This window comes from Beta vulgaris, chromosome 4 (genome assembly GCF_026745355.1).
Source record: "Beta vulgaris subsp. vulgaris cultivar EL10 chromosome 4, EL10.2, whole genome shotgun sequence".
Lineage (NCBI taxonomy): Eukaryota > Viridiplantae > Streptophyta > Magnoliopsida > Caryophyllales > Amaranthaceae > Beta > Beta vulgaris.
In genome coordinates this window covers 2149388-2167668 of record NC_079205.1, presented here as the reverse complement: position 1 = coordinate 2167668, position 18281 = coordinate 2149388, and the positions used below count along the sequence as shown (strand labels likewise).

Below are 18281 nucleotides of genomic sequence, written 5' to 3'. Positions count from 1 at the left end.
TCAGGTCATGTCAGGTCATTAAATCAAACCGGTCGGGTGCAGGTAGGGAACAACTATAATCCTGTCAGATTTGTCTCGATTCATTTATTCTTTCAGGTTCGGTCGGGTTCGACACGATCAATTTCGGGACAGATCATCTTTTGTGATCATGTGGTGTTAGATCGAGTTTATTGTAGGTTTGTAGCGGGTGCTTTCAGGTTCAGGTCATGCGTTGGTCGGACACTTATCAGGTCAGGACAATAGCGATTTAGGTCGGGTTCGAGTCGGGTTTAGGTTGGTAGTTATCAGGCTGTACCATACTTGGTTTCAGGTGACTTTCGGGGTCGCTTCGAGCGCGGAACAGGTCATGAATTTTGTGTGTGGCGATGCTTTAAATTTCTATCATTATTTGAGATTTAATTGAAAATCAATACTTGAATAGTTCAACTAGTTATATGCCTTTTTATAATAGTGTTAGTTTATGATTTATGCTACGTACTATGTGGTGAAGTCAATGACAAGTCGAGTTATCAACAATCAACAAGTCGTGTAAAATCGGGTAACATGTAGCGATAAGTCGGGTAAACTCGAGTAACATGTAGCAACAAGTCGAGTAAAATAATGTACCAGGTCGCAAACAGGTATGATAAAATTAGGTAACGGGTCGCAACAACCCCGGTTAATGACAACACAAGTTACGTCGAGTTATAATCAGCTTCAGGTCCTAATCAGGTCAGGTGTCGAATCGGATTCAGATCGCGCTTCTCTTATTACTTTTTTGTATTCTCCTGTTCTTCGGATACAATTTGATCCTTCTACGGCCAAATCTCAATTTGTGGAAAGCCTTCGATGGCTTCCTTATGAAAACATCCATTTTTATTTGGGTATAGACGGTATCTCTTTATTCTTCGTGATATTGACCACATTTTTGATCCCTATTTGCATTTTTGTGGGTTGGATCTTTTTAATTATCAGTCTTTTTTGGCGAGGTCATAGAGTAGCGGGTCAAGAGTAGGTATCAATTATTATTAGGTTGGGCATAAGTCAGGTTACAGGTCGGTGACCTGTTTTATTAAAATTTCATATGTAAATCAGTTACAAGTCATTACAGATTCATGTCGGATTATCAGTTCAGATCATTTTTTTGACAACTCTATGTTTTTTTTGGGCCCCCATTCGTGGACCCGTGGTAAGATGAATACATCTGGCTGCCCTCGCACAGAGCCACTCACCCAAAGGCCCAACAAGCTCCAACCCCCCCTCCAAGAATATTGAAATTTGCTTCCACCAAGATTCGAACCTTGGTTTCCCATGTGAGAGATAGGAAGCGATACCATTGGACCCAAGAGTCCTTGGTTTTTGACAACTCTATGTGGTGGTAGCTAGTTTTGTGCTGGCGAATAAATCTCTATTATATAAGTCAAGGGAGGAGGTGTGGTGTCCTCTTTTGAAGTGACTAAAATACCCTTTAATAATTTAAAATAATATTTTTCTTTTTATAAAAAATTGAAAAATGAGAATCAATAATGAAACTTGCCATATGAGTAGGTCAAAAATGGAATATGCAATGCCATTGATAACTTGACAAACTAGATTGACACAATCAATTCACGAAATCAATTAGAATCTTCAACCAAAAAAATTTAGCAACATATCGTGATAACATAATATTTCATATTTACAAAATTCAAACAATATGGTTTGCTAACATCTATAATTGTTAAAGAACTACTCCCTCCGTCTTTTATTAGTTTACCCCTTTCTTTGGGGCACATTTGTCGAGATACTAATTTGAACCTTACTATCTCTAATTTTCGATAATCAAAAATTACAAAAAGTTGATATTTGGATAATACACATTGAGACGGATCCAACAAGATCTCACATGACTATATTTTTCATTAAATACAAATTACAAAAGATAGTCAAAGTCATGTATGTGAACAGTGTCAAAAGTCAAAAGGGGTAAACTAATAAAAGACGGAGGGAGTATACTAAAGTCGCTGAAAAGAAAATTATTAAATCATTGACCAAATTTTACAGTAACGGTATTGAACTAGGTTAAAAATCATTCATCTTTAATTTAAAGATAACATCTACAACAGAACCTCAATAATTTACATCACCATCAAAATAATTTTAGATAAAAAACATATCAATTTGTATATAACTACATAAGATTGTCAACGCACGCATCGCGTGTTTATGCAACTAGTACTCAAAAGTGTACGAAAGGGAGTGTCTTATTTGATTTAAATTTTAAAAGATAGAAACTGGTGCGTGTCAATCAGTCCATACTCGGTTACTCCAGGAGAAAAAAGCTTGACTGTTCGTCCTATTGACCCGAAGAGGATGACACAAACACAATCACATTATCATCAATCGGTGATGGGAAAAAAACAAGGGTTGCTCGAGGCACATTAAATTTCGACAAATTAGTCGTCAAATTTTACCACTACTCTTTATTTTCTATAATATTTTGGTCTATGCTCTTCCTTTAATTCTGCTTTCTATAAGCAGGAAAATGTGACCGACGTAACATCAAATTATATCTGCAAACTTTATCCTATTATTATAGTTTCTATCGATATCTATTTTGACCACTACAAAAATATTATTATTATAGTAACACATTTTGCGTAGTTTTGGCTATAAATAGGTGATCCTTAACTCAATTCAAAAGTAGGCAGAATTCACTAGCTAGTATAGTTAATCACAAGATGATGTACTTTAAATCATTCCAGTTGGTTGGTCTACTCTTTGCCATTTTTGTTCTTGTTCCTTCTGTTGTCTCAGCTCGTGAAGAACCACGTAATTTTCTTATCCCTATACACTGTCTATACGTATAAACTAATCTTTTTATGTTAATTATAAGTTACTTGTGCATTATGAAGTATATATTTTATGCATGATATGCACTTAACTTTTAAGTTGTTAATTAATCATTACTATCTCACATAAAAAAAAAATATACAAGGAAATGTGGAAAATTCTGATAAGAAAACTGTAAAATATATTCATATGCTTGGTTGTTTATAGATAATTACTCATTCCATCTTAAAGTATATTATGTTTTTCTTTTTGAGACATAGCTGAAGGATGAACTGTTAGATGGGTTATTTAGAAATTAGTGAAGTCAGACAAATTAATGAAGGTGATTTAAGTTTGGAGATAGTGGATGGTAATTATATATTTATATTAGAGAAAAAAGAACTATTAGAAATGAGTTTAAGTGTGGTTCCAATCTTGACAAAGTGTTGAAGTAGCTAGAGTCTAGAAACATCCTTAAAAAAAGGGCAAATTGCATATGTATTTTGAGTTGAAGGGAGTTAAAATTATTGAGAGAATTCTATTGTTTGGTTTGTTAAAAAAAGAAAATAAACATGTCAATTTCCATATCTTTTCATGATTTTTGAGAAAGTAGTGGAAAATCAATTTTGAGCAAATATGACTAGAACATTTTCTTATCACCAAGAAAGTTACGACATCAAATCCTATACTATAGGATTTCTAATTTTTTTATTATATATGTATTATATAAAGTAAAACGCTTTTAGAAAGAGCGTTACGTGACACCTTTCTTGTTTAAGAATGTCTTTTAATATATTTATATAAATTGTCAAGCATAACTTTTATCTATTACTCACAAGTTACTCTTAAGCTAAGGTTTGCATGCATGTCTTTATGCGCGCACTTGTGTTAATGCTTTCTTGGGTTGATTTTGTAGAGGCAGAAAAAGCCGTTGGTCTCAATGGACGTGGTGGATATAACAAGCCTCGTCCACCAGTTGAGGAAAGTGCCGTAAGCCTTGATGGGCGTGGCGGATATAACAAGCCTCGTCCACCAGTCGAGGAAAGTGCCGTAAGCCTTGATGGACGTGGTGGATATAACAAGCCTCGTCCACCAGTTGAGGAAAGTGCCGTAAGCCTTGATGGGCGTGGCGGATATAACAAGCCACATCCTCCTGTAGAAGAAAGCGCCATTAGTGGTGCAGGATACGGTGGTGGAGGATACGGTGGCGGTCGTGGTGGATATGGTGGTGGTCATGGTGGATACGGCGGAGGTGGTGGCCATGGTGGATATGGCGGAGGTGGCGGACATGGTGGATATGGCGGAGGTGGCGGTGGCTGGGGAGGCAAAGGTGGTGGACACGGTGGAGGTGCCAGCGAAGAAGAAGCGCTCTATGAAACAAATGGTTATGGTAGAGGAGGATATGGCGGTGGAGGGTATGGTGGTGGAGGCAGAGGTGGAGGATATGGCGGCGGAGGCTGGGGTGGACGCGGTGGAGGGTATGGCGGTGGAGGTAAAGGTGGAGGATATGGCGGCGGAGGTTGGGGTGGACACGGTGGAGGGTATGGTGGCGGAGGCAAAGGCGGTGGAGGATATGGTGGTGGTCATGGGCTACCTCAAGAAGTGGAGGGAGATGTTGTTAGTGTCAATGGTCGTGGTGGATATAACAAACCTCATCCTCCGGTTGAAAATGTTGCCAAGGTGGATGAACATGCAAATGTCAATAATCATGGAGGAAAGCATGGTCCTGTTAATCCACCAAAAACTGAAAATAATGCACAAAATGGCCACTAGATTAAGTGATAGTTGCTAGATAATGTTGTTTTTCTTTAACGAGTAACTAAAAGTTGTATCCTAAGAAAGTAGTTAAGAGTAAGTAGAACAAGCTATATGTGTGTAATGGTTCTCTTGATCCTGTATTACATCATGTAATGAAGAATAAAACGTTAATGGATCTTTATATACATTTAGTTTCACGTACTCTTGGACTTATATAAATACTTCAAATGTAGGTTTTGTATTTAATTGGAGGAATATATCACTAAGTAAGAAAAAATTACATTAGAAAATTAATGATTGATTGTGAATGTGAATCTCTTCGGAAACGTGATTTGTTACTTTAACATTCATATCAAACAATTAGAAATGAAAAAGTTTATTTAAATCTGTTTCCTACATCAAGTTTTTCTATACCAAATACCTTCTAATTTTTCCATAACGGCTGAATGGCTATTCAAGTGCTCGCTGGAAATCTTTTTCAGCTAGAAATCAACTCATGTGTGTCTAATGTACTACATGGTTAGATGCCTGTGGATGCTTGGGCGGTATTTCAGTTGAAAATTTGTTATTAGGAAGTATTTAGGAGTATTTACTAAACCTATTTAAGTAAAAGTATTTATCTAGATATATCTAGAAGTGTTCCTTTATGGGAATATATCGTAAGATTATATTTATTTTAGGATATGTTTTCCTAGTTTTACTTAAGTTAGGTTTTATATGATATATTATTTTAGGATATTTCTGTTTGTGTCGTGATACGGGATTATTGGTTCTCCTTGTATCGTAATACAAGGTATATTGCTTCTCGTGAAATAAGGTTTGATTCTCCTTTGTATCATGAGACAAGGATTTATGTATTGTGAACGCAAATATACTCAGAAAAACCAGTATTTGAAGAGAGCTCGAGTTTACTCAAGAAAAATCAATATTTGTTGTTAGCGTGATTTGCTTAAGAAATAAAAACATAAACACTATGGGTACGAAAAGAATGATGTTCCGGTCTTGCTAAAATATTTAGTGAGTTAGAAAACATTGGCGTTCTCATCAAGAAGCAGAAAAATTACCGGCGGGTGAGAAAAGAATGACGTTCCCATCAATATATATGTTTAATTTGATTTTACTTAATTTTTTTTTCTGCAACAGTAACGTTCGTGTATTGCTGTTGCAATTCAATTACGGGAGAGTATTAGGATAGATTTAGGAGTATTTCCTAAATCTATTTATGTAAAAGTGTTTATTTAGATATATCTAGAAATGTTTGTTTAAAGACAATATATCTTAGAATTATATATATTTTAAGATATGTTTTCTAATTTTACTTAATTTCAGCTTTATACGATGTAATATAAATATTCCTTTTAGGTTAATAATAAATATTTTTTTGGATTAATAATTAGCAACAGGGATTCCATTTATCTGCACTCAGTCCATGCAGTTGATCTATTTTTTTTTTTTTTTTTTTTTTTTTTTTTTTTTTATTGGGAAATTAAGTCAGCCCAAGGGCTAACCCCTACCAAGGCTACTAGCCTTGTAGGAAACTACCAGCACATTGGCTGGTAAAGCATGCTAAGAAAATATCCCAACATAATGCTGGGGGTAGGATCGAACCCCTGACCTCAGAGATCAGAGGGGAGTGCTCTACCACATGAGCTAGCTCCTCATCCTCATGTAGTTGATCTATGGCTTCATAGGTTTTTTTTTTGTCTTCTCTTTCAATATTGTTTTCTTTGAATATAATACAAAACTCAATTTTTTAAATAGGAAACAGGGTAGCATGTGCTGCCCCATGCACTTCAGTAGCTCCGCCACTGACTTGCTTACCACAGCCCACATGAATAAAAATACTTCATATTTGGCCCCTTTCGTAAAAGTTAAGTGATCTCTTATTCTTTTAAACGTTTTATGGAGTCTTGAAGCCACAGTTTTGGTGGAGTATTTGACTCTATCAAGGACACGATACTAATTTCACACATTGGGTAAAAAAATTGGTATTAAAATACAATCAATTTAGTATCGAATAAAGTCGAGTTGATACTAAGTAAGAATTTGGTGTCAAAATTTTAAGTTGATACCAAGTTATGAAACTACCAAAATGTTAAATGTTACAATAGATGTTACAAGTATTTCGGCACCAATAATTTCGTATCAAATAAAGTTAAAATTGTAACTCGGTACCAACTTGTGTACTTAGTGCTAACTTAAGTGTATTATATCAACGTAACTCCTCAACTTAAAACCAACACTTTCTTTTTTTTTATTATTCAGTGAGGTCCTCCTCTTCTTTTGCAACAAAAATAAAATAAAATAAAATAAAACCAACACTTTCACGCTAATATTGTAGGTTAGTAGATTACTAATTGATGCTATAATGTCATTAGGTTATTTAATTTAGTTACAACTGTTGGAACATTTATAGGGCAATGGGTTTGAAACTCATATGTGTATGTACTAGAAGAGGAGGAGGTCTAGTATGCAAAAGGCTAGAGTGCATCAAGTGGCAAAACGCATTGATAAACCAAGGGAGACAGAAGAGGCCGCGAGTCGCGACAACCGTCGCGAGTCGCGACCAGTGGCCCGTCGCGAGTCGCGACATGCGTCGCGGGTCGCGACCAGCGCCTCGCGACTCGCGAGCTTCTTCGCGAGTCGCGACGTGTCTTCTGCCTTGGAATGCGAAAAGATGCCTTGACGGTTTTATGTCCGTTGTGATGTTATGGTCTCATTTTAATGACCTTTAAGGTCCTTTAATCAGTAGATTAAAGGCCTTTGATGGGTGATTAAAATGGGGGTTATGGGATTAACTACTCTAGTCAATGAAAGGTTTATTCTTCCTATATAAACCTTGGGATTCCTATGAGTGAGGGGTTAGAAGAAAATCAGAATTTTCTATACTCTCTCAAAAAGTCTTCTTGCTTAGCTTAAGAGAAACCTTGCAATCTTCTCTTGAGTGTTCTTCACAAACACAAAAACACAAGTTCTTGTTGATTCACTTACACAACAAGAATCCGCCTTTTTAGCGTCTGAATTTAGCGTCCGACAGTATGAGCGGACGGTAAATTCACAATTAGTGTCTGATATAAGACAGAAGCAAATTAACGTCCGCTTTATGAGATTTAGCGTCCGTTCTTTTAAACGAACGCTAAATAGCGTCCGTGGCGTGCAATTACCGTCTGAAAAACGGACGGTAAAAAGAGATATAAATATACCTCAAACGACCAAATCATTAACCCTAAAGGCCTAAACCCACGCTTCTCTTTCTTCCTCACTCTTTCCTCGCCTCTCTCTCTTCCTCACTCTCACGTTTCTCTCTCGCCTCTCTCTAGAGCCTCATCTCACGTTTCTCTCTCTACTGCTTCACCCCACGGTGCTCTCTTTTTCTTTCAGATCTCACAAAGTCGACGGTAAATATGTTTCAGATCTCACAAAGCCGACGGTAAATATGGCGTTTCTTGATCTCACCCCACAGTTCTCTCTCTTTTCTCGATTTTGTTTGTTTTTTAATTTTTTTCGTTTTTCGATTTTTTTTTTTTTTTGAGTTTTTGGTTTTATGAGATTTTGATTTTGTGTGTTTTTTTGTATATCATCTTTTTATTTTTGGGTTCGAAATTTATAGATTTTTTGGTATCTAGGGTTCAAAATCTGAGGAGTTTTTGGAATTAAGAGTTAAATTTGGTCATGAATTTTTTAGCGAGGCTTATTTTGTTCATTCACTATTCTGTATTTTTCTAGATTTTGGTTGGATTTCTGAAATTTTACATGAGTTTAAGTACCTTGAGTTTTATGGTTGAATTTCTGATTTTCTTTTGTTGAATTTCTGATTTTCTTTTGTTGAATTTCTGATTTTCTTTTGTTGAATTTCTGATTTATTTGTTTAAATTTGGGAAATTATGGTTGAATTTTTTCGTTTAAATTTACCTTATGAATTTAATAATAAAGTGAAAAACGAAAAACGAAAAAAAAACACGAAAAAATTAAGGTCGACCATGAACTGATGAAGACGATTGATGATGAAATGGTTTGAGTTTTGAATTTTCTTATATATTCGTTTTTTAGGGCTGGGTTATTTTTTTGGAAAATATAAGATCTAGTCTCTATGGCTATATGAATGTTTGAAATTAATTAGTTTTATTTCTTTTTTTGGTTGATTTTTTTTATCTTTTGGTATTTATAGGTGGCTGGCGAGACGGAGCGATGGCTGACGCGGTGGTGCACTGGTGAGGTTACTGGCTGGCGCGGTGGCTGGCGCGGTGGCTGCCGTACATTGGAGTTGTTGTATTAGATTGTAGTTACAATGTAATTATACTATTATAGTACTAAATTTTGGTATTATATTGTAATTATATATATTTGTTTTAAATAAAATTTTCATTTGTTTAATTCTCAATTTTTTGTTATTCTAACATTGTTCATTTCAATAATAATTCAAAGTTAATAAAATGAATTAAATAAAAATAATAAAAGTTAAACTTTGGGCAGAGTGAAGCTCATAATATCTGTCAAAGAAAAAGAAAAAGAAAAAGTAAAAGAAAAAGAAAAAGAAAGCACATAATGAATGCACCTGACTTAGTGTTTTAGCGTCTGATTTACAGACTTAGCGTCTGATTGGAAGTCGGACGCTAATTAGCTTCTGATTAACGCCGGAAGCTAATTAACGTCCGACTTTCAACCTGACGCTAATTAGCGTCCGACGTTAATCGGACGCTAATTTTGAAAATCAGACGCTAAATTTTTAGCGTCCGCTTAGCGGACAGTAATTAGACAATTAGCGACCAGGGTTTTGCATCGGCGTTTTAGCGTCCGTTGACGGACGCTAATCTCTTTAGCGTCCGATCCCGCGTTTTTAGCGTCCGATTTTGGCAGACGGGAAAAAGCGTCATTCTTGTTGTGTTAGAAGATCATCTAAGTGGATTGTTTCTCTCCATTGTATCTCATTAGTTATTTCGTGGTAACCCGATGATCCTAGAGGGGCGAAATTAAACTAATAGGAAAGCGTAGTTTCCGTGCCTTGGAGTGGATATCCGGTTCTCTCATTGATCACACCTCTAACAATCTATTAGTTTAATTTTCTCTTTTTCGGATATGGCTCAAACACTCAAGGACATGACTATGAACTTCCAAAAGTTGGATAAGTTTGAGGGGGTGGGTTATCGTAGGTGGCAAAAGAAAATGCACTTCTTGTTGACCTTGAATGTGGTGTATGTTTTATCAACCCTATGCCACCACTCCCGGAAGATGGAGAGGAAGAGCTCTTGAGACTACTAGGAAGAGGATAAAGTGGGAGAATGATGACTACATTTGTCGTGGTCATATTCTCAACTCTCTCACCGACCCGTTGTTTGATCTCTACCAAAATGTGGAGAGTGCAAAGGAACTTTGGGATGCTCTTGAGGCCAAGTACATTTCGGAAGATGCTTCAAGTAAGAAATTCCTTGTTAGTAATTTTAATTCTTTTAAAATGACTAATGATCGGCCTATTATGGAGCAATTCCATGAGGTTCATCATATTTTGAACCAAATAAGATCACATGGTATGGTGATGGATGAGGCAATTGCGGTTGCCTCAATCATTGACAAATTACCAAATTCTTGGAAAGATACAAAACATCTTTTAAAACATAAAAAGGAAGACATGTCCATGGAGCAATTAGGAACTCATCTTCGTATTGAAGAGGGGATCCGGGCTCAAGATGGGGTTAAGGATACTACTCCTAGTATTCCTAAATCTACCGTTAATTTGGTAGAGGTTGGTGGGTCTAGTAAGACCAAGAAATCCAACAACAACAACAACAACAATAACAAAACCAATGTTGCAAACAAGAAGAGGAAGACCCTCTCTTGTTGGATATGCAATGGTCCTCATCTTAAGAGGGATTGTCCTTCTAACAACAAGAAGAAGACAAAGAACACACAACTAGTGTTGTTCAAAACCAAGGTAAAATGCACATGTTAATGTAATTGAAGAAATGCATTTTGTTGCTATGATTTCTGAAATTATGTGTGTGCAGGTTGATGATTCTTGGTGGATAGATTCGGGAGCCTCTAGACATGTGTGCAATAACAAGGATTTCTTCAAGTCTTTGAAAGATTTGGATGATGGTCCAATCTTGTATATGGGGAATGATTCTACGGTAAAGGCTAGAGGCATAGGCCAAGTAGAATTGTTGTTAACCTCGGGAAAGACTTTAACTCTCCGGGATGTTGTGTATGTACCGGAAGTTAGGAAGAATCTTGTGTCAGGAGGTCTCTTGAATAAGTATGGTTTTAAAGTTGTTTTTGAGTCGGATAAATTTGTACTTTCCAAGGGTGGTATTTTTGTTGGACAAGGTTTCTTTTGTAATGGAATGTTTAAATTTAGTATTGATAATAAAATTGGTACTAGTTCTATTTACATGCTTGATGTTTCTTCTCTATGGCACAATCGTTTATGTCATGTGAATTATCGTAGATTATATGACATGTCTAAAATGGGGTTGATACCTCCTTTCGATTTAAAGTTAGAGAAGTGTCACACTTGCGTGCTAAATAAAATTACAAAAAACCTTATCCTAGTGTGACTAGACAAACGGTATTGCTTGAATTGGTGCATAGTGACTTGTGTGACTTTCATAGTTCACCTTCTTTAGGAATAAAAAAATATTGTAACTTTTATTGATGATTTTTCAAGGTTTTGTTACATATATTTATTATTTACTAAAGATGAAGCACTAGAAAAGTTTAAGACCTTTAAAATCGAAGTGGAACTCCAACTTAATCAAAAGATTAAAAGACTTCGAACGGATAGGGGTGGTGAATATTATAATCCAAGTTATTTTAGTTCCATTGGTGTAATTCATGAAACAACCGCCCCATACTCACCTCAAAGTAATGGTATAGCGGAAAGGAAAAATAGGGTCCTAAAAGAAATGGTTAATACCATGCTTTCTAATTCGGGTCTTAATGACGGTTTTTGGGGTGATGCAATTTTAACTGCATGTTACATTTTAAATCGAGTTCCTAATAAAAGGAATAAGACTACCCCTTATGAACTTTGGTGTAATAAAAAGCCTAATCTCAATTACCTTAAGGTATGGGGTTGTAGGGCAATTGTCAAATTGACGGAACCTAAAAGGAAAACTTTAGGTGAAAAAGGAATTGATTGCATTTTTATAGGCTATGCGGTACATAGCAAAGCCTATAGGTTTTATGTCATTGAGCCCAATGACTTATTCTCTATTCACTCCGTGATAGAGTCAAGGGATGCAATATTTGATGAGACTAGATTCTCATCGATTCCAAGACCAAAGGACATGATACCTAGTACTAGTTCCAATGTTGTAGATGACATTTCAAATGATCATGATACTACAACACCGGAAATTAGGAAAAGTAAAAGAATTAGAAAAGAGAAATCTTTTGGACCGGATTTTCAACTATATTTAGTTGAAGGGTCAAGGGAGTCAATTTCGACTCAAATTTCATATTGTTACAATATGGAGGAGGATCCTAGGCCTTTGATGAGGCTATGAAGTCTCATGATTCTGCTTTCTGGAAAGAGGCAGTGAATGATGAAATGGATTCTATAATGGGTAATCACACTTGGATTTTAGCTAATTTACCTCCCGGTTGCAAACCCCTAGGTTGTAAATGGATTTTTGTAAGGAAAAGAAAATCGATGGAACCATACTAAAACATAAGGCCCGGTTAGTGGTCCAAGGTTTTAGGCAAAGATATGGTATCGATTACTTTGATACTTATGCTCCAGTAGCTAGAATAGCTACTATTAGACTATTGATAGCATTAGCTGCGATTCATGGTCTAGTAATTCACCAAATGGATGTAAAAACTGCTTTTCTTAATGGTGAATTGGAGGAGGAAGTGTACATGAATCAACCTGAAGGGTTTGTGGTAAAGGGTCAAGAAACTAAAGTTTGCAAATTAGTTAGATCTTTGTATGGTCTTAAACAAGCACCTAAGCAATGGCATCAAAAATTTGATGAGTTGTGTTGTCTAGTGGGTTCAAAATAAATCAGTCGATAAGTGTGTATATAGCAAATTTGATAATAACTAAAGGAGTTATAATTTGCTTATATGTTGATGATATGCTTATTTTTGGACTGATTTGGAACAAGTGGAAAAGACCAAAGTCTTCCTTTCCTCTAGCTTCTCCATGAAAGATTTGGGTGAAGCGGATGTTATTCTAGGTATTAGAATAATAAGAGGGAAAGGGTCGTTTTCTTTATCACAATCTCATTATATTGAGAAAGTGGTCAAGAGGTATAATGAGTCAAATTCGACTCATTTTGCTACTCCTATGGATCCTAGTATTCACTTGGTTCCGAGTAGTGGTACTCCAATTTCACAATTGGAGTATGCAAGCTTAATTGGAAGCTTGATGTATGCTATGACTAGCACTCGACCGGATATAGCCTTTGCTATTGACAAGCTTAGTAGGTATACTAGTAATCACTACAAGAAAATAGGTTTTGGGCAACGAATATTTTCGTTGCCCAATGGGACAATTTCGTTGCACAAAAGTTTGGGCGACGAAATTTTCACTCCCCAATTTCGTCGCTTTAGGCTCGACGCCCATTGTATTTGGGGCGTCGAAAATTGTGATCGTCGCACAAACCATATCTTGGGCGTCGAGTTGCATGCGTTGCCCATAATGGTCTTTTGTGCTACGAATCTCGTATCCGTTGCATATAGATGGGGACAATTGGGCAACGAGTTTCTTAAATCGTTGCCCATACTTCACTGACTTTTGGCAACAACAACTTAACTTTCGTCGCCAATATTACTGAACTTTGTGCAACAATTACTGTTTTTTGTCGCCAATTATGTCTTGTAGTCTTACACGCATGATGTCTTGGGCAACACCAGTTTCGTCACCCAAAATACTTTAGGCTACGAATTGTAGTACATAATTTTCAATCTCGCAGTAAATTGAAGTGACAAAGTGTGAACCGTATTTTGTTGCCCAAATTGATATAGACTACGAGCTTATTGTTATTATATAATCTATAAGCTTTTTCCGTATTAATATATATTAAATGAACCTATTAAAAACAAAAGTATGATATAATAGAAAAAATTATTCATGGAATAGCAAATTGTAGACAGTCGAAGGACAACAAAATAATCTTCAAACTCGATATCCAACGTAACTTGAATAATTCAAAGTAAATCTAAAAAAACTAATTAGCACTACCATAATCTACGAAGAAATTCATATAATCTAAGCCTTATCATACTTCATATAGCTTTTCTCTGCTAATTTGGAAAGATAGTCACGACCCATTGTTCCTGATAAAAGCAAAAACGTTAAAATTAGATACCCATGTGATTAAAAAAGTGGGGGGGGGGGATTAATGATCTTTTTACTCTTTCGCCCAAAAAAAAAATATGTATAGTTGAAGCAATATAACAATTATTAACTACAATCACAACAGAACTTCAACTAGAAAACCGCGTTAACCAGCAAATGTGATGTTCAGCAGTAACATTGATGAAATGAGCAGAAGATAAAATGGCCAAAAAGGAAAGTTGTAAACTAATAAAAACCAGAGCAGTATTAGATAAAGAAAAAAGAACAAAATATCGGCATTATGTACCCAGATATAAAACGACCCTTCTGAGAATGAGCTTGAGTTGGACCCTGCACTTCCTCAACTATGCACTGAAAAGACACAGCAACTTGGCTAATTATATAAATATATGATACAAAGTACCAAATAACAAAAAAAATAAAGAGTAGGTGCAGATTTCCGTATACTAGGCCATATTAGATTTTGGAAACAAACTTACAGATCATTTTATGGAATAGAGACTAGTATATTACACACGGCTACTATAGAAATAATTGCAAATTGCCATTACACAATAAGCCACTAATGATTTGGGTTGTGGTCATAATAACCAATTAAACATGCTGCAATGTCCATTATGGTCCTCAAGCAGCTATACATACAACGAATTTGATTCTGTTGCATCTCACAGATAGAACTACTTCAGTCAAAATTTAAGCCTTAAAAATAATGTTTAGAAGCCTCTCATTTCTTTGTATAATGATAACAAATATGTTGAAGCCATATATCAAGTATAACTTGCAAAATACTAGTATAAATTATGATTAGAACGTTCAACATTTGCCAATTTGCCACAACTATCACAATGATTAACAAAACACCTACAAATATCAATATTGTGATTATCAATGACATAGTGAAATCTTCGCCATGGCTGCAAAGATTTATTTATAAATGCTATGTATTATGTAAAGCCTGTTTACTTGGAGCCCTTCTATTGTAGCATGGAAGACAGAAATTATAATGCATAAGATTGTGCTGTTTCATATCTACAAAGGACAAAAACCCTAAACACAACAAGGGAAGGGTAGAATACACAAGGCTCAAAATAAAATGAAATGAAATGAAATGTATCAACATGCATTGCATTGCAACTTCTCAAATCATCAATTCTTGGTAGAATAATTCACGTAATAATATCTTGTCTTCTAATCTTCCTCATGGATCATATATGAGAAAATATATGCAGATCTACTGCTGTTGAAAAGACAAAGTCGTAAAAAGAATACAATAGTCTTCGAGATACTCACAACAGAATAGCCATTACGTGTCAGGTCGTCCAAAGTTTGTTGCAGATTCTGCAAAATGCAATATAAACAGTAATGGAATACCATGCAAAATAAAGAGACATGAAAATTGGCATATAGAATAGACATATTCACTTGAGAAACAGTAATTATATGCTCCAGATCAATGCATATTTTGACAAATTAATGGTTGAACTTATGTAATATTCAAATAGTGCAGCTGCAGCACACCCCCTACTAGGTTCACCTTTCACCTATGTGAGGCACAAGGACAGGGGTAATATAGGCAACTTAGCCTAGTCACCATTCACCAGCAGAAAAAATGATGACAAATTCTGTTATTTGGGTATTGATGATGACAGTACAACAGTGGACAACACATCACCAGGAGGTGGGTAGCACACTAATTAAGAGAGAGAGAGAAATATTGTAGTGAGAGAATTATATTTCTGCAATACCTTTGTCAACACAGAGTATAGTTGATCTAGCGATATCCTAGAAACTTCATTACAATGCAGACATAGAGTTTTTTCAGGCATTGGTGCATGAGTCAAGCACTCAATATCTATTTTTTAAGGTGGCATTAAGACCCAAACAGCTAAATAGAGCACATAAATCACTTGCACATGACATTAAGACCCAATGCCTGATCTATGGCTGCTTAATCGGGACCAAATTGAAAGCAATCTTGAAAGATTGACAAATATGGATGTAGAGCCACTTGTGCTAGGATTGAGGAATTCATCACTGTCATTTGTTTGTATACCAATACTCCTTTTCTCTAGTAAAACAAGCAAACAATCCAGACAAAAATGTAAGGATTGCAAATAAAAGTAGGTGTGTGGACATTACTAGTTTAAGGGTCTTATGGTTAGACCAACGAAAACTTATGCTCACCTATACCAATCCCAGAATTAGCATGATCAGCAGTAGCACCTATATTTTTGCATCTAAGTGAAATCACATTCCTAGAGTAGTCTTCAGACTTACTGCCACGAAAGCAGTTTTATTTGATAAGAAACAAAAACAAGAAATCTAAGCAATTCAAGAAAACATTGATAAATTCATACCAATAATTCACAGGTAAATAATAATTTTTCTTTTTTATAAGGAGGAAGTTTGATTCGTGAGTTAGGGCAAATAATAAAAGATAACAACCTTGCCGCCGAACTCGCCGCTAGCCTCACCGCTGAACTCCGGCCGTCACCCACCTCACCACTGCCATAATTAAAAAAAAGTTAGGGCAGAGCAAAAGAGGGTAAGAATTGACCATCAATCGAATTTTCCATCATAATTAAACTCATTACCCGAGAGACGTCACTTAAGAAACGTCGAGATCCTAAGAAAAGTCACCTGAGAAATGTGAGGTGGTTGAAAACGTCGAAAAACTTGAGAAACGTCAATTGTCGGAGTCTGATTCATGAGAAACTCAATTTTCCATGATAATTAAACTCATCAACTGAGAAACGTCGAAGATCTCGTTGGAAGCATCAACAATTCACCGCAAGAAGAGAAAGATGAGGGCAGAGCGAAAGAGGGTGTGAGTTGAGGAGGAGATGAACAGTTGAAGTCTTCAAGAAATACGTGATTTCGTGTGAAAAATTTAGAGCGGGTTTTTTTCCGCTATTTTCTTTTGGTTATGGGCAACGACACATGATTTGAACTGGCCCATTTACTACATAAGGGCAACGAAATGTATAGTTTTGTCGCCTAATTAAGGTAATGGGCAACCCAAACTTATCTCGTCGCCCAAATATGAATTTGGGGCAACAACAATGAATTTAGTCGCCCATAATTTACCTATGGGCGACAAATTCAACTCGTCGCCCTTATTCTCAATTATGGGCCACAAAATTCAGTTTTGTCGCCCTTGATTTTCAAATCCGTCGCCCAAAACCTATTTTCTTGTAGTGAATCCTAGTATGTTGCATTGGCAAGCTTTGAGAAGAGTGTTAAGGTACTTGAACAAGACCTTGGACTATGTCATAACATACAATAGAGAACCTTCTATCTTAGAAGGTTACTCGGATGCTAGTTGGATTTCGAATAAGGAAGATTATTCATCCACTAGTGGTTGGGTGTTTCTTCTTGGAGGAGGTGCCATTTCATGGGCATCCAAGAAGCAAACATGTATAACGGATTCCACTATGGCATCGGAATTCATTGCTTTGGCTTCTTGTTGCCAAGAAGCGGAATGGCTAAGGAATGTGTTGAGTGAGGTGGACTTATGGTGAAACCAATGTCACCTCTTGCTATCCATTGTGATAGTGCATCAACCATAGCTAAAGCATATAGTGAAGTCTACAATGGCAAGTCAAGGCACATTGGAGTTAGACATAGCTATGTGCGGGAAATGATAAGGAATAGTTGTATAACTATTAATTTTGTTCGGTCTAGTTTGAACTTGGCGGATACGTTTACAAAACCGTTGTCAAGGGAACTAGTGAACAAAATGAACAAAGGGATGGGTCTTAAGCCTATTGATCAACCTATGGTGAAGGAAAACTCTATTTGATGTCTAATACAACGTTAGATATCAAATTCAAGGAGGATAGTACTTCTCTAAGAGGTTGGGAGCACTTGTTTAATACATCCCGAGGTTAGTGCTTGTTGCTACAATGATAAAGAGGTTGAATTTTATTCTTAATAAATCTTTGATAAGGTGCTCAATTGTAGAAGCATGTTCGGAAAGATTTACCTATGTAAGCTAGAAGTTTGGCCGCTTCATCAAGTCTAAGGCTTGACTTGGAATGCTTATGAATGGATATGGACACCAAGGCTTCATAGGTGTCGGAGGTTTTAAGAACCTAGTTTATGTTTGTGTGTATTAGTAACTTCAATAATTTGTAATGGTTATATGATTCAAAGCTTTGTCTATCATTATGATCTAAATTATTGTAAAGATTACTTTTACCAAATGGAAATTCAATCGTTAGATATTTCCATGATGCATGAACATGTGTGTTTGCGATTTATAGCAAGTTGGAAAACTTTTCAACATTACCCTATAAATGGGAGGAGGATTGTTGGAACATTTATAGGGTAATGGGTTTGAAACTCATATGGGTATGAACTAGAAGAGGAGGAGGTCTAGTATGCAAAAGGCTAGAGTGCATCAAGTGGCAAAACGCATTGATAAACCAAG

General features: G+C 36.1%; 1 protein-coding gene and 1 long non-coding RNA gene across 4 annotated transcripts; one reads left to right on the top strand and one right to left on the bottom strand.

Annotated features, from left to right (window-relative positions):
* The first annotated feature begins 2646 nt into the window (after positions 1-2646).
* Positions 2647-4749, top strand: LOC104891769 (glycine-rich protein 23). 2 transcript variants are annotated; one of them, XM_048642513.2, is made up of 2 exons: positions 2647-2790; positions 3713-4749. In XM_048642513.2, exons 1-2 carry the CDS (start codon positions 2700-2702, stop codon positions 4561-4563), a joined length of 942 nt encoding a protein of 313 aa, XP_048498470.1. In that variant the 5' UTR covers positions 2647-2699; the 3' UTR covers positions 4564-4749. The 2 variants fall into 2 exon arrangements, with proteins under 2 accessions (XP_048498470.1, XP_010675827.1); XM_010677525.4 differs by having other exon boundaries at positions 2648-2790; positions 3707-4749.
* Positions 4750-13583: 8834 nt separating this feature from the next.
* On the bottom strand, positions 13584-16793 carry LOC104891770 (uncharacterized). 2 transcript variants are annotated; one of them, XR_789848.3, is made up of 5 exons: positions 16444-16793; positions 16295-16354; positions 15140-15187; positions 14136-14200; positions 13584-13827 (listed from the first exon to the last, which is right to left on the bottom strand). It is a non-coding gene; the product is annotated as an uncharacterized LOC104891770 (long non-coding RNA). The 2 variants fall into 2 exon arrangements; XR_789849.3 differs by having other exon boundaries at positions 16490-16793.
* Between the last annotated feature and the right edge of the window lie 1488 nt (positions 16794-18281).

Coding starts and splice junctions, on each gene's coding strand:
- LOC104891769 (XM_010677525.4), top strand. CDS start 2,700: ATGATGTACTTTAAATCATTCCAGTTGGTTGGTCTACTCTTTGCCATT. Junction 2,791..3,706: donor CTCAGCTCGTGAAGAACCAC/GTAATTTTCTTA, acceptor TTGATTTTGTAG/AGGCAGAAAAAGCCGTTGGT.